Source organism: Cryptomeria japonica, chromosome 8 (genome assembly GCF_030272615.1).
Source record: "Cryptomeria japonica chromosome 8, Sugi_1.0, whole genome shotgun sequence".
NCBI classification, from domain to species: Eukaryota; Viridiplantae; Streptophyta; class Pinopsida; order Cupressales; family Cupressaceae; genus Cryptomeria; species Cryptomeria japonica.
In genome coordinates this window covers 598,543,535-598,561,008 of record NC_081412.1, presented here as the reverse complement: position 1 = coordinate 598,561,008, position 17,474 = coordinate 598,543,535, and the positions used below count along the sequence as shown (strand labels likewise).

At 36.1% G+C, this 17,474-nt stretch overlaps 1 protein-coding gene across 4 annotated transcripts in view; it reads right to left on the bottom strand.

Moving 5' to 3' along the window:
* The window catches only part of LOC131049313 (uncharacterized), a 79,700-nt gene that overhangs the window by 2,481 nt on the left and 59,745 nt on the right, over positions 1–17,474 (bottom strand). For 3 of the 4 annotated variants that reach the window (XM_057983358.1, XM_057983359.2, XM_057983360.2), the window contains one exon: positions 695–898. The exons of the other annotated variant lie outside the window; for it this stretch is intronic. In XM_057983358.1, the coding sequence (XP_057839341.1) occupies positions 695–898 (204 nt within the window). The remainder of the gene's footprint in view (positions 1–694; positions 899–17,474) is intronic. 4 annotated transcript variants of the gene reach the window in all.

Here is a 17,474-nt window from a genome sequence, read left to right as displayed (position 1 = left end):
GAGTAACTTGAAAAGAGACAGATAAATTATGAGTGGGTTGTAATTGTGCTAATCCTCATTGATAAGAATTACAATGATAAGGGTGACTCATAAGGTATTGCACACTCCAAAAGTTTTGCCAATGGGAAAGAGGCTAGAGGGTGAAAGGCCAAGGTGATGAATGTATACACTGTTCCTCCCCCCATTAACAAATGCTTAAAGGTACTTGTGTGCTAGGTGGTCCCTTGCATTGTGATTATTACCAACACCAATAGAAAAAATCACCAGTGTACTGAATTTTTGTTGAGGTCATCTTGGAGATGACCAAAAACCACATGGTTCAAATCCCACAAAAATTAAATCTAATAAATATATTGCTAATCACATGATCAGTCTACCAAGCCCGAAAGACGACTTTTGACAGACATGATTGTTCAGCTATAAAGTGATCATGGGGCATGCAAATATGGATAAAATTAAGGATGCTACTGCTTCTCACCAGAGAAGATGAATTGAAATCAAGGCATTCTGATGTACCATGCCTGAACAGTAACCGGCATAATTCCATGCAAAAATGAAACCTCTATAGATTGCTCTTATGCATTAGCTTCCAGCTACAAAAAGCATATCAAAGCCCACTTAAAGCAACATAATGAAGAACAGAAACAAAATGAGGTGTGGTCCATGGAATACAGAAAAGGGAAAAAAGACTTACACAAGTAGGAACCACTTATGAAAGAGGGACCTTGCTTCCATTGAAATATCTGGAGCAGCTGCCAAGTTAAGGACCATTGAACGCCAAGCATCTCTATGATGCAGTTCATGCTTCAAGTGTAATAGTGGCCTTTGCATGGCTTCCATCAAAAGGTTTGCCATATCCTGCTTTAAAAGAGAAGGTTGGAGGCGCCAAGCAAGCAATCTGTGGCCAGCCAAAACTAGTCCTTAAATCTCTGCTCACAACAACATTGCCGCAATCAGATATTGCTGATTACGAACCTGTGTAACTTGAAGGTGGAAGTACAAGACAAACTATCGTTTTACAGTTTTGAAAAGAATAAAAAATAGTTTAAATCAAAATCAAATCTACATGTCTGCTTCTTACATGCTGTCAAAATAGTAAAACAAACAAAAACTGATAATAAAGCAGCATTATTACATCAAAATTTGCAGAACTAGAGAGCCAAAATAATTAAATAAATGTAACATGCATAGCAATAAAGCACCCTAGCTACTGGATATATTTGTATGCATATGTGAATCTATTCGTAGACACACACCAGCACTCAAAATTTTCAAGAAACACTCTTTGGTAGAACCAAAGATACTTTAGAGATAAGTGTCGACACCTTAAAAGTGACTAACACATCTCTTTGTCAGGTTTCATCAATCATTCTTCTAATATTAACTAACATCATTTTCCTATTTCAGTATTTCAAATCGAATTTTCCCTCCATTTCCTCTGAATTAATTAAATAATTCTTAATTATTTAATGTGAGCTAACTTATCCATTCATAGTTTCTTTTTCCATCTCTTCAGTCTTCATTTTAGAAACATAATCTTCTTAGAATCTTCTTCTTCTTTTCAATTGTAACTTAGTGTCTAAATGGGAACAATTAAATAGAATAATTCATTATTATCCTCTCACGGATTCAAAATGACAAGTTTCCATTTTCAGCTGAGTTAACTCAAGTCTTCATCCTTATCTCCATTTCAGAAATCTATAAATGCCACCTTCATCCATTTCATTTGGAAATCAAAATCTTCATGTGATCATACTGTTATTTATCCTTGTGCTAAAATCTAAGAGTAACAATACTATCATTCTTCAAAGGAAGCTTGAAGAAACAATGGAGCTAAATAAAGTGTTTGCATTAGAGGGATAATTGATATCATGATTTATTGTTTATGCATTCATCTTTATTATTTAGTGGTAGATTTGATTTGAGTGTAAATTTTAGGGGTTTTGTGATTAAACATGCTTAACTGCTCATGAATTCATTTCATATCCACGATAAGTGATGCTGGTAAACTAAACACACGTAATCTTGTGCATTTCCAGTGTCATATGTTTGAGGTAAAATCAACAATACCCTGGAGACCAACATTCCCTCATTTAGAACATTTTATGTAATGTGAGCATTAACATGCTCACCAAATCCTTGAGACGTACACATAAACAGATCTTATCAGGATTTTTATTCCTTTCTCAAAACTGGAACACTCAAATCATCCATTCCATGCCTTTTGAAGCAATCGTTATGAAGCTAGACAACACACATTGAAGTCATGCCCTCCAAATTTTGAAAGGCTTTTTATAAAATTTCCATCAGATTTTGGAACTATCCTACATTTCAAAATAATTATCTCAAAGAGACCACACTAGATTTTACAAACTCCATATGAGAATGTCAAGAAATTGATGAAAGGACATATACAAGTGGGATAAGAGTAAATAGCTTAACATAGATGTTATTCATGTATCTGCCTCCCAAAAACTATGAATAAATTCAAGTACAAATGTAACTAGCAATATTTGGTGAAGACACAACCATGCAAGGGTCGACTGGAGTCAAATCTTCCTCATCTGACAAGAAAAATTTGTAAGTAGAACCCCTTTATTTGGGAGTCTAGAAGCCAAAATTTTGTGGACTCTCGGAAAAACCTCAAATCTCTAGAGTAGGATGTATCATATGAGATAATGAAGGGACACTGATCAAAGAAACCTTAGATATTGTCTTATGGATCTAATAATGAGGCTGACGCTCATGCCTTGCTTTTATGACTTTAGGTCGCAAACAAAAGTAAAATTAAATCATTGAAAATCAAAGGTAATTTATATTGCAAGGTGTGCGGCCTTGGTCTCCTTGTGTTGTGCAATGCAAGCAACAGGTTTGCGACATGGCTTAACCACCTCCCATGGATTCTATGTGTCACGCAATTGTATCGGGCATTAATAGGTTGATCTTTTGGCGCAACGGCAACCATGTTTTCAACAAGTGGTATCAGAGCTTCATCACGGGTTCAAACCCCCGCTTGCGCTGGGGAGAAGGGGGGGGGGGATTGTTGCAAGGTGTGCACCCTTGGTCTCCTTGTGTTGTGCAGCGCAAGCGACGGGTTTGCAACATGGCTTAACCGCTTCCCGTGGATTCTATGTGTCACGCAATTGTATCGGGCATTAATAGGTCAATCTTTTGGTTCAACAGCAACCATGTTTCCAACAATTTCATGGTTATCTTTTATGACATTCACAATAAAGGACCACGATGCTGGAAAATTGATAATAATAATTATCCCTCAAAAACCTTGGCCAGTTTTGGACTATTTCAACAATTACATTGGAGCATTTTTTTTGGGAGGCCAATGTGATGAAGATTTACTTGCCAACTTCGACATCGAAATGCAAGGAAACTCTACCGTGGACTCTACTTTGACTCGATGGGAAGGTCCATCCAATATTGGAATTATGACAGATCCAAATGTTCACTCATACATTTCAGTAGAGGGCTCAAGACTTGATAATGATCATTAATGATTTGTTGAGGGATTCAACAATGATGAAGTCACTTCTTTAATTAGCCATCATTTTAAGGCACCATCCCCTTCTCCAAAGCATTACTTCACACAAGGTATTATATCATTTCATTGGATATTTCAAGTCATTCCAAAGTCAGAAAAGTTGGATTGCCCTTCTTTCTTTCTACAACTCACAATGGCACATGCGGTGGATACCCATTTCCATCTTTACGCAAAGAAGTGAGAGGTTGCATTTTGTATACCATTCACCAAATTGAGACTAAAGAATATCTTTGTAATACAGTTAGGAACCACAGAGAATGCTATTTGTGAGGTAATATGTTCTGATTACTCAAAGGCGGATGTTCAGAGTGACGTTGATGTTGATCTGACTTCCATGTTTGAGTAAAACTTGTTAGATTTCTTGCATGACAAGGGCTTGTTAAAGGCAATTTCAATACAGTATGTCAAAGAAGAGGATTTGGGTACTTTAGGCAAGGCTCTGGCCATTACCACTCCTAGCTCAACCAAACATCTTCCCATTGCAAGATTCAATTTCAGAGCACAAGTATCAATGGCTTCATTTGTGAGGTGGAATTTGAATTTCTAGCATTAGCGAATACGATTAAAAATGTGAATCAAGAACTGCAAAAGGCTTGGTGGAGTTGCAAATGGATCTTCAAAATCAAATACAAAGCACATGATAGCATGACTAGTACAAAGTATAACTTGTGGCTAAGGGCTATCCATAAAAAAGACATTGACTATGAAGAAACTAATGCCCCAACTACAAAGATCAAGACTATCAAGATGGTTTTGGCAATGGCAATGTAGTTCAAGAGACAAGTTTGTCAAATGGATGTTAAAAATGCCTTCCTCGATGGAGATTGCAAAGAGCAAGACAATACACCTCGTGTAAATTGCACCTGGACAGCAACAAAAAGCCTGCATACTAGTGAAATTGAAAACAGGTCCCCAAGCCTAGTGCATCAAAATTGATGAGCATCTCATGTCATGGATTCACCAAGAATCCATGTGATCTCAATCTCTACCTCAAATAGCGAGAGGGTAATCACGATATTGATTGTTTATGTCAACGCCTTGGCCTTCATTGCAAGTTCTCAACAAATGATTGTAACAACTAAAAATGATCTCAAATGATCGTTTGACATGATAGGTCTTACGCTAAAAGTGTTGTCTTAAATGATCTCCAATGATCGTTAGTATAAAATACTTAATATAATGTTTTAATAATATGGTTTATCCTGTTAATGCATTAGTAGCTTCTGCAAGATAAGACTCTCCTAACTCTCTACTCTGTTATTAGTTTACTCATTCATGCTTTATGTTTATCAGACTATAACATTGATCATAATTATGATATTGATATTGGATAATGATGGATTAGATTGACGATCTACTTAACTATGTTAAGCGTCAATCTAAAGGGCTATCGGGCTACTAACCCGATAGCATATTAATGTCAATTCATATATGAATCGGCATTAATATGCTATCAGGGTATTAACCCGATAGCATATAATGCTAACCGTAATTGTTATTGTTTACTTTATATTGATCCATTATTATATGCCTGATACCGATTCATTATCGGGTATGTTTTATCTGAAACAATTAACAAATACTGATTCATGATCGGATGTGTTTATAAGCGCTGTTATTATTAACAGTGATACCGATTCACCATCAGGTATGTTCATAAGCATTAAACGATTCATTATCGGGTATAAGCACTGTTATCATTATACCGATACATTAATTTTTGTAGCACCGATTAGTTATGAATTGGTTAATGTTAGTAAGGGTCACGACCAAGTGACATCTTGGTACTTATACAATATTCAAACCAAAGGAGATGACATTGAAATCGATATATGTTCATCCTCCTAACCAAAGAAAGATAGCAATATTAGTGTCATAGTCATAATATCAAAATTTAAATACACCACCCTGCATATAACCTGTTCATTAAATTGGAAATTGCAATAACATTTACATATCCAACTATGTTCTAATTGTTTGTCAATTGTGGATAGTTATAAGAGTTAGTTTGTCGACGGTTGCGTTCCTCTTGGCAACTATCAAGTCCTTTAAAAAGATTTTGTATTGTCAAAGAAAGCATTATAATCTAGTCAGATCGACTCAGATCCTTGGCTGACCATCTTTAGTTTTCTTCTCTAATAATTTCGTATGTGAATAAAGATAGACTTTACTCCTCTATTTTGTATGCATTATTAATTTTGTGCACTATTTCAAGCATTCATTTTAACAAATAGGTGAGTAAACATTGGCATCATTGCTTTATAATAAATCAAGTCAGGTTTGAGCCATTAATGCCCTCAAACCCCAATAAAAGGCAAGAAGATAACACAAGGTGGTCAAGACCAAGAGATCAAACAATCTTTAAGGATTATAGAGAAAAGAGACAAAGAAGAAGACTACAAGAAATAACCAAATAAACCCCAACAATACAAGTTAAAAGTTGAATTTCATGCCCCAAAATAAGTCAAAGTCGAAATCCAAGTTGAAGTCAAAGAAACAAAAACATTTCCAGTACAAGACAACATATGAAGGGAGAGTGGGAGGAGATAGCCAAGCACTTACCACTATTGGCAAATCGCTGGTCAATCTTTCCAACCAAGTGGAAAAATCAAGACAATGTTCTCTAGATTCGGTAAGTTGGGAGAAGAAGTCAAATTCCTTAAAGAAGTGTACAAGAGTAACCTTTAGGACACTGAAAGGTTGTCAATCAAAGTCAAAGAAGAAGAAGAAAATTAAAGTGTGTATAAAAAGAAATCTAAAGTCAAAACAAGTGCATAGAATGGTGAAGCTAAGGAAGAGAGAAGCACTAAAACATCCAAATAAAAACTCCCTAGCAACCAAGTTTCAAGCATTAGGCTTGCATCAAAGCAAAATCATGGTAAGCCCTAGTATAGAAAAGCAAAAGTTAACCAAGTTTACAAGCAACAAATGAGAAAATCTTGTGAAGCACTACAAGACTGTAAAATAATTTGGACAACAAATGGGCAAAGATGATAAGACAATTTGGCTACAAACTTTTCCAACCACCTCGTGAGGTGTAGCAATTGATTGGAAACTGACCAAGCCTCTCAAAACAAATAGGAGAGATTAAATAAGGCTTTCGAAGAAGAGTTTAAGTTGCTCTGTAATAATAATGAAATAGTAGCAAAAATTTATAGTACAAAACAAGACAAACACAAAAATGCACAAGCTTACAATCCTAGACTTAAAGAATTGCTTGAAAATTGAAAAATAATCCAACCGATGGACTAGAGAAAAGATGATTCACTGAAGGCCTACTTGTGTCATTAAGAAAGAAAAAAATGAAGGTAGTACCACCCTCTTCCAATGCAAAAACCTACAATCAAGCAATGGACATAGAAAGTGGAAACAAAATGTCCTCCCGTGATAAAAGAAAAACAAACGAAGAAGGAAGTTCAAATGACAATAGTGAAGTGAATCAAGAACAATACATGTGCTCCAAAGGGGAATGCTTCAAATAATGAAAGAATTGAAAGTGAAGTAAAAAACCAACAAAGAAACTAAAACTATGGTGTATTCAGTGCAAAAGAGAAGGTCACACCAAAGACAACTATCCTAATGTTTCGGGAGATAAGTCAAGTTAGAGGTCATCCAATAAAAAAGTGCCTATTTAATTTGAGAACCAAGAGTACACAAGTGATCTTCCCACAGGGAGAGAATTCTATTGCTAAGAATGATGCCACTCAAATACAAACGTAATTATGGTAACAAATCAATTACAATTCTATACAAACATTAGAAGGCAAGTAATTCACACTACCATATCAGTTAAGTAGTGGATTTATTACAAAGTATTCCTAAACTTTGAAAGGCTATCGTATCGAGGAACAATGAGACAAAGCATGCTAGAACCCATTTGGAATTTGGCAAAATGAAGATCGACTAACTAAACCTCCATTGTTAGGCAACGAAGTGATCAATCAAATGTTATTGATAGTTAACATGACAAAGAAACAAACAATGGTGAATACAAAGATCCTTGAAGGAATATCACAATAAATTGTTGATGGCGGGTCTGATGTGAACATACTTTCAAAAGACACTTGGAAAAGTCAAAGCAAGTCGACCATTTGACCCACAACTTTTCAACAGGTGGGTATAGATCAACAAGGTATTAAGGTGTTTGGGGTATTAATGGGACAAAAGGTAATTATTGGAACAAAAATGTGTTATTTTTTGTAATCATTTCATAACGGAAGAAAGCGTACAATGCATAGTTGAGTTGGGGTTGGCTGGTAGCAACAAAGCCAATCACAATTGAAAAAAGAATACATTCTCCAATAAGAACAAGAGTTGAAAGTATATAATCAATTTAAAGAACCAAATGCTCAATCAGGAAACAACTTCTTCAAATTTGTCAAATTCGAACTCCAAAGAAAAATAGATGAAAAAGCAAGATCATAGTCTGATGGGACAAAATGACAAAGGAATTTTGGAATTACAATCATGTTCACAAGATGAAACAAATTCTCTTTGTGGCCTATTTCACTGCCAAATAGAGGATTATGAAGTAGTTCCATCAAATTGTAATTTTGTTGAAGCTCTAGAGATCAATGAAGACAAACAAGGATTGTGCAATGATAAGCAGCCAATGAAGAAATGGCTTGCAAAAAATGGATAGTTTATTTCTGCAAACACAATATAGGATTTGAAAAAGTCAATAATTTTGATTCCAACAAAAGCATTGAATTTCACTAATAATTTCCAAATCAATGAAATTAGATTAAGACATGCTTCACAAGGAATTCACAAGAAAAATACCATACAATGAATCAAATGGAAAAGAAAAACAAAACAATAAATAATAACATAAATTCAAGCTTGTGTGGTGGAAATATCAAATATTTGAAAACAAAATATTAAAGATTCCCCTAATACCACCGTATGGCCGGTGTCTTTCCCTACAATACAATTCAATCATCCTACAACTATTTTATGTCTTACCTTTTGACATTATCTATCAAGTGTAGCATTCTCAACATTCAGTGTACAATCTGATAGGGTCCTTTGGTTGGTTGGTCATAAGCATTATTCACATAGCGGCATACATTGGTTAAATGCTCCAAAAACTATGTTTTTTCAATTTTGACTTTATAAGATTGCTTCTTGCTTTTATTAAAAATCATGAAAATGGTGTGCACCATAAAAGTCTATGTGGATTTTATGATCTTCGTCATGAAAAGGGAATGTGCTAGGAGCTTTGCCTTTGGACTCAATAGATCTAACAGTAAATATTTTGTGCACTTTGTTTGCCCTAGAAGGAAACCTTATTTTATGAGGACATTGTATTATGGTTGGATATCATATGTAATTTGCTCTTCGCTGGGTAATAGAAAAGAAGTGGACGGTTGTTTGTCTAGTGGATGTAGCCCACATAGGGTGAACCACATTAAATCTCCGTGTGATTGTGAATTGTTATTTTTGCCTCTATTTTCTGCATTATATTTAATATTGTTTATTTCTCCTGTCTGCTTTAAAATCCTAACAAAAGGGAAGCAAAAAAGAAGCAATGATAAAGAAGAAATACTCTTCATGGCAATGGAAGCAAAGATTCATAGAGATGAAAAGAAAGAACAAAAAAATTTATAGGAGGTGCGAAATGAAGATGAAGAGGGAGTAGATCTTGAGGAATAACACCATTATGCTTGGATAGAGAACGAGAAGCTTAAGAAAAGAGTTTCAAAACAAGAACTAGGAATTCAAAAGGGCAGTGAAGCCCAAGAAAAACTAAAAAGAATCTTTAAAAATCAGATAAAATGATAATAGATTTAAAAGTGCAAGTAGTTTTAAGAAAAACTAAACAGATTGAGGAGATTTAAGAGATCTACTTAAGGCAAAGGAGTTGAAATTGATTCTTTAAGAAAGGAGTTTGAGAAATATATTGAATGGTTTAATTAAAGCCTAAAATTTGACAAAAGTACCAAAATATTGGATGATATCATCAATTCAAAAAGGTCACCTTTTATTAAAATTGATCTTGGTTTTGATGAAAATCAAAAGACAACGGATGCTACAACTTCTAATGCTATGGATCTACCACAAAAGGTGAGTGAAGAAAGTTTGAAAAACTACATTGAGGCTCTCAAGACTTCCACCGAAAAATAAGGCAACAAGAAGTGTAAATGTTATTGCAATTTCCAATTTAATGAACAAGTTATATGCAGGATGGTGTATTTAAAATTTTGATATTATAACTATGACAATAATGTTGTTGTCTTTCTTTTGCTGCAGGTATGGAGGATGAACATGTATCGATTTCAATGTCATCTCCTTTCTTTTGAATGATGTGTATATAGTAAGGTTGCCACGATCAAGTGGCACCTTGATCGAACATGTCTTTTAGACATGTCCGACCAAGATGTCACTTGGTCGTGACTCTTACCAACAGCAACCGATCCACTCGGTGATAACTAATCGGTGCTAGTGTAAATGATAACAAGTCTGTAAACATACCCGACAATGAATCGGTATCATTGCAAATGATAACAGATCGATAATCACACCCGATAGTGAATCCGTGTCATGATAACAGATTGGTAAACACACCCGATAGTAAATCGGTGTCATTGTAGATGATAACAGATTGGTAAACACACCTGATAGTAAATCAGTGTCAAAGTAAATAAGCCTGATAACTAATAGCATTAGATCGACGCTTAACTTTGTTAAGCAAGTAGTCGATCTAATTCATCTTTATCAATGTCAATATTATAATCATGATCAATGTTATAATCTGATAAACATATTCAGTTCGGAAAGCATAAATCAGATAATCTAATAGCATAGATGAGTAAACCAAAACAGAATAGAGGAGATTAATGGGTAAGGAAAGTCTTATCTTGCAGAAGCTACTAATGCATTAACAAGGAGGAGGAGAATAAATTCCCACAAAAGAACAACCCACCTTCAAAGGCAAACAAGGACGTCTTCATAAAATCCTTTCATCAAAGACAACAACATATAACTAGTTTGCATCCCTCCTTTTATGGTTACTGTTTTTCATGCAATCATTTTGGTCACAAAGTAGTAGATTGCAGAATTCATACAAAGAATAATACTAGTCTCTTCAAAAGGAACTTTAATTCATTTGCTCCTCTAATGGTTTATAACATTATACGCTACATGAGCAACAATTTCAAGTGCATAGCATAGTTTTGTACAAGTACTTTTGTTGAGCCTCCAAGACAAAACAAGGAGGAGGATATTCGTGACAAAAAGAAGGATGAATAAACTAAGGTTTGGAAAAAAAAGGCAAGAGCACGGAAACAAAGAAAAATCCATGTTTGTTCAAACAAACCTAAATGCACGAAACAAAAGGAGATCAATGGTATGTTGATAGCAATAGCAATTGTTCAAGACATATGACAAGTGATAAGAGTAAATTTCCTTCTTTCAAACAAGTGAATGAATGGACAATTAAATTTGGGGACAATACTAAGGCAAAGATAAAGGAAAGGGCACTCTGAGTCTAGAAAAAGGAAAAACAAAAATTGAGTGTTTTATATGTTAAAGGGTTGAAGCAAAATCTCCTAAATGTGAATCATATGTGTGACCAAGGGCACACTCTCACATTTCATTATGAAGGAGGTGAAATCAATAAGGATGGGAAATTGATAGTAGATGCATATAGAACAAAGAATAATCTTTACATCCTCAATTAAATAAAAAATGAAAGATGCATGAATCAAGAAGATGAAAGCTGGTTATGGCACATGAGAATGGAGCTCCTAAACTTTGACAATCTTGTCAAAATTAGTCCTAAGGAAGCCATGAGAGACATGCCAAAGATTTCAAAGCTCACAAACATCACCTATAAGCAAAGTCAACTTGGGAAGCAACCTAGAGCGAATTTTAAGTCAAAGGAACACTCTACATTTAAACCGTTGGAGCTTATACATATAGATCTTTGTGGTCCAACTAGAACAATAAGTATGCAAGGAGAAAGGTATTTCATGTTCTTAACTGAGGACTATTCTAAAATGACTTGAATCACGTTTTTGAGAAAAAAAATTGAAGCTCTTGACAAGTTTAAGGCATTCAAAGCCTTACTGGAGAACGAATCAAGCTTGAAGAACAAATGTCTTTGATCAGATGTAGGACACTTTACTTCAAATGAATTTGAAAAATTCGGTGAAAAACATGGGATAGGAAGACACTTTTCAGCCACAAGGACTCCGTGGAAAGAAAGAATAGAACAGTCCAAGAAATGGCTAGAGCCATATTAAATGAGTCAAAGTTATCTGACACTTTTTGGAGAGATGTGGTTCATACGATAGTCTATATTTTGAATTGTAGACAAATCAAAGTAAATGATGCAAAATGCCATATGAATTATGGAAAGGAAGACCTACTACAGTGAAGTATTTCATTTTTTTTGGAAACACATGTCATATGAGGAGAGACGAAGAAGATCTAGGAAAGTTTGATTCTAGAGCTCATGAAGGAATATTCCTAGTCTACACCACAAAAAGTGAAGTGTATAAATGCTATAATAAGAGGTCACACAAGGTCATTGGAAGTATAAATGTGAAAGTAGATGAGGAAGAACACTATGAAGAAGAAGTACAAGAAGGTGTTCCTCAAAATGAAGAAGTCTACAAAGAAGAGGAAACAAAGGAAGAAACTACAAAAGTGACAATTGAGCAAAGGGACCCAAAGGCAACATTCAAGACTTCATCCACATTTGTCCAAAAGAATCATCCAAAAGACCTGATTATTGAGGACAAAGACACAAAGATTCAAAGGAGGAGATTTACCAACACATCAAAACATGCGAATTTTTGCTTGCTCTCCAAAATATAACTAAAGAACTTTACAAAAGCGAGGACAAGCATTGGATAAAAACTATGGAATAGGAACTAGATCAAATTGAGAAGAATGAAACTCGGGAACTTGTCCCAAAACCCAATGATAAGAATGTGACTGGCACCAAGTGGGTATTCGAAAACAAGCTAAATAAGGATGGACAAATTGTGAGAAACAAGGCAAGACAAGACTAGTTTGCAAGGGGTATGCTCAAGTTGAAGGAATTAATTTTTACCAGCTTCAAAAAATTTCAAAGTCTACCAAATGGATGTGAAGTCCTCTTTCCTTAATGGCAATCTAGAGGAAAAGGTTTGCATGGAACAACCAAAAGGTTTCTTGTTGTCAGAAAACAAGGATTGTGTTTGCAAATTGAAGTAGGCACTCCATGGACTAAAACAAGCTCCCAAATCATGGTATGCAAGGCTGGATAAATACCTACAAGGATTCAAGAAAGTAGTTGTGGATGGCAACCTTAATATCAAAACCATTGATGAAGATCAATTGATAATTGTAGTGTATGTCGATGATATTATATTCAGGGCAAGTAGTGACAATATATGTCAAGACTTTGCTATGGAGATGGAAAAGGAATTCAAGATGTCTATGCTCGTTGAGTTATCTTTTTTCTTTGGGCTACATATTTCTCAATCATATAAAGGGATTTTTATTTCACAGACCAAGTATATGAAGGAAATGTTAAAGAAGTTCAGAATGGACGATCATAATTGCGTCAACACACCCATGGTAACAGGATGTAAATCAAGTAAGGAAGAAGCTGTTGTATGTGACAGCTTCAAGGCTCAACAAATTGCAAGCAATTGATATGGTAGTAAGGTTATGGGTTCCACCTAAAGAAACTCGTGTGCATGAAGGAATTCAAATATTTGAAAGGCACACTAGAAATAGACTTATGGTATCCAAAAGGTTAAGATTTCACCTTAACAGTATACACAGATGTAGATTGGGTCGGCGATATTGATGATAGAGAGAGTACAAGCGGCAGTGCATTCTTTCTAGGAGATAATCTTGTCTCTTGGTTGAGTAAGAAACAAGTGTCAATTTCCCTATCCATTGCAGAGACAAAGTACATTGCAACAGCATCTTGTTGCACTAAGGTTTTATGGGTGAAGCAAGCATTGAAGATATCAAAGTCAAATATGATCATCCTATATCTATATTTTGTGATGACACTGCAATCAACATTTCAAAGAATCTAGGCATGCACTCCAAAACAAAGCATATTCCCATCAAATACCACTCTTAAGGGAACGGGCAGTTGATCAGCAAGTAAAGTTGGAATATATCAATACAAAGGAACAAATTGTGAGCATGAGTACCTAAGAAATTGGGAGTGATATAATTCCAATTCAGTCACTAAGTTCTTCAAAAAAAGAATGTGTTCAAGGGGAGCTATTCATTGTCTTATCTTTTGACCCCAGAAAACCTTTGCCATTGATGTCAAAGGGGGAGGGGTAGATTAAGGGGGAGCATTTCAATCAAGGGGAGATGTATAGTCCTGTTGCGTAAATATATTATTTCTTCATAAGGTTGGCATCAATGACAAAAGGGGAGATTGTTGGATTATTGTCATTGATGTCAAAGAGTAAGTCGTGGCAAATTTGATGGAGGTTAGTTTGTGCCAAATTTATGACACTATTATCAAGTTGTCATCGAGCAAGGAGATAAATTTCACACTTAATGTTGAGTTCAAAAATACAAAATAAATATGAGAAAAATGGGACAACCCCCTCATGGACCTGCCCTAAATTTAAGGGGATTTAAATTTCAAAATGATACCGATAATAACTTATTTGAGGGACCCACCCCTCTTATTATTCTAGACACCCACCTTGAAAGACTTAAATAAAAATCATTTTTGCTTGGGCCGACCTCATTGGGTTGATTGCACATTTTGGGAAAGGAAATTAAATTAAATTAAAATATTTGCTGCTGCATAAGGCCGTCCTCTTTTGGAGGGTCATATCATTTGATGAAAGGGTGCATTACTAGATATAAATAGAAGATGCTAATAGGTTTTTCAAACAATTATTCATTGAATATCATTCCTACAAAAGAGTAGAAATGAAAATGTCTTTTAGCGAATTTGTGAGATATTATTGCAGATTTATGTGCAGAAGTTGTGTTTTGTTCCAAACATACATGCCCCATTGCAAATGAGGACCCCCACTTTTTGCTTCGCTTAAGTGTCTTAGGTCGTTTTCAAGCTTGGTAGTAGTCTTGTAGTTGTTAACCTTGCTCTTGAAAGGAGATTTGTGTTGTGAGTGTCAAGAATGAAGGTAGAGGTCAAGTTGTCAATGTTGCAAAAGTTATCAAAGTTGCTAATGTTGTCAAGTGTTGTTGAAGGGTGCCAAAATTGTCAATATTGTTAGAATGCAAGATGTCGTTAGGTTGGATATATGAATAAGTACTGGTAAGCTTGCTTGAAGTTCCGTCGGGAACTACAAGCACAATGCTTATGGTCGTGTATTATTAGTTTGCTTACAAGGCCCTGTTGTGACATATTCACACATCGCCCCATTGCAAATGGGGACCCCTACTTTTTTGCTTTCTGGGGTTTGTTTCTAGGTCTTTTAGGGTTTTGTCTATTAGCCTTTGCATGCTGAGTGTTGCCAAAGGGATCACTAAGAGAGCAGGCTTTGTTTTAGCTAAAGGTGAGTCAGTGGATGCTCCAGGTTAGGGTAATCTTTGAAAGTCTTCCTTAGGACAAGGTTTTGTTCTTGTTGCTAATTGTGTCTTGTTTGAGTTTGAGGAGGTCAATGAAGCTTGGTGAGTGAGTATCATCTTTGGAGGTCTAAGTTAAGTCAAATTGGTGAGCGATGAAGTCTGGAATGTCATCCTGATCTTCAAATGTCCTAAAATTTGGCTATCTGGAATGTCAACCTGATTCTGAAATTTGACTAAATCTGGAAAATTGAAGAATCCTCCAAAAACTAGATTTTGCATTATAACTCCTGGAGGTCCAAAACCACTCTCAAACATCCTGACAGCATACATGGAATATAACTTAAAGTATAAGAACTTATACTTTAATGTTATATTCCATATATGAATCCTGACGGAGAGACCAAAATGTCAAATTTCGCTCCTAACTCTTCCAAAGGATCCAAAGCGATTTTCAAATTTCGCTCCTGACCCTTCCAAAGGGTCAGGAGCAAAATTCTCCATAAGACATTCTACTTTGACCCAAACTTAGAACTAACTCATTCTCAGGCATTATTGAGGGCAAAACACTTGTTTGGATGAAGAAATGTGAGAAATGAAGTCAAGATTTGAGTCTAAATGTGAATTTCGCTCTTGACCCTTCCAAAGGGTCCAGAGCTAAATTCTCCCTAGACACTATTTTCTCCCTTGTTTGGGCTAACATCCTTGTTCCTTGGACATGGTGGGGGTAGATTGATATGTTCTCGCCTCAAGAAGTGATTGAAAGCATTGAGGAATGAAGATTTTGACCTAAGACATGGATTTTGCTCCTAACCCTTCCAAAGGGTCTAGAGCGAAATTCATATTTCCTTTATTTTGCTCTTTAACTTGACCAAGCTTGGAACTTCTAAGGCATGGTTTGGAAGACTTGGATGCATATTTGCCTTTGAGAAGAGGTTTGAGGCAATGAAGTGGTAGACGTCAACCCAAAAAGAGAATTTCGCTCCTGACCCTTCCAAAGGGTCCAGAGCGAAATTCCCTATAGGTCCTGTCCTTGGCCTAGGTCCAGAGCAAAATCCTCAGTTTGACCCTCTGTCTTGCCTAAAATGATGAAAACGACCTTGTTTTGAGCTAGTTTGATGATGGATTCACTTAAATGTGGAGAAAGGAGCTTGAATTTGATCAAGTTTGAAGGAGAATTGGATGAAGGAAGTGGAAAACCAACCAAGAAAGTGGCTTTCACTCTTGACCCTTCCAAAGGGTCTAGAGCGAAATTTTTGAAAACTCCTATTTTCATCTTGGATGAGGTCAAGACATTGATTCTTATGGCATGGATCCAAGTGGAGTGGTGTATTTTTGCCTTGCAAGGAAGATTGGAGTTGAAAAGATGAAGAGTCAAGCCTAGAGTGTGGATTTCGCTCCTGACCCTTCCAAAGGGTCCAGAGCGAAATTCCACAAAACCACTCTTTTCTCCCAATTTTAGGTCAAGACAAGTGTGGGTCAGGATGAATTGAGATTGGGGATATCCTTAGGCATGTCTTTGAGTTGCTAGGAATCAACAAATTTGGAGGAATTGAGAAAAAACTAGGATTTCGCTCCTGACCCTTGAAGTGGTGGAATGAAGGAATGAGCCCAAGAACAAGGATTTCGCTCCTGACCCTTCCAAAGGGTCCAGAGCGAAAATCCTAAAACCTATTCTATCTTCTAAAATTTGTGTCAAGTCAAAGCCTAGACCAAGGTGAGAGAGGTTGGGAGATGCCCCTAGGATTGTCCTGGAATGGGTTTTGGACATCAAAAATGAAGATTTTAGGCTAGGACAAGGATTTCACTCCTGACCCTTCCAAAGGGTCCAGGGCGAAATCCTAAATAGGTCTTGTCCCTGGCCATGGTTTTTTAGCGAAATTCTCCTTTCTAGTCATTTTGAGGCCAAGCAAGTGTGGTCATGTTGAGAGATGAATCCAAAGATGATAGTCCAAGTCCAGGTATGAAAGTGAAAGGGATAGACCTAGGTGAATGAAAACAAGCAAGTCGGGAATTTCACTCCTGACCCTTCCAAAGGGTCCAGAGCGAAATTTTCAATTCCACCTAATTTGCTCATGATGAAGGTCAAGTTGTGGAGTCCTAGGCTTTGGAGAAGAGAAGGCTAGCATATGCTTGTCTTGGAGGCATTTTGAAACAATAAAATGATGGAATTTGAGCTTAGTCAAGAATTTCGCTCCTAACCCTTCCAAAGGGTCCAAAGCGAAATTCTTCAAACCACCTATTTTCTCCTTGTGTGAAGCCAAGACTTTGATTCCTAGGGCGTGGTTGAAGGTGGAGTGATGTTATTTTGCCTTGTAAGATGAATTGAAGTAAAGGGAAGGATCAAGCCTAAAACTTGAATTTCGCTCCTGACCCTTCCAAAGGGTCCAAAGCGAAATTCACAAAATAT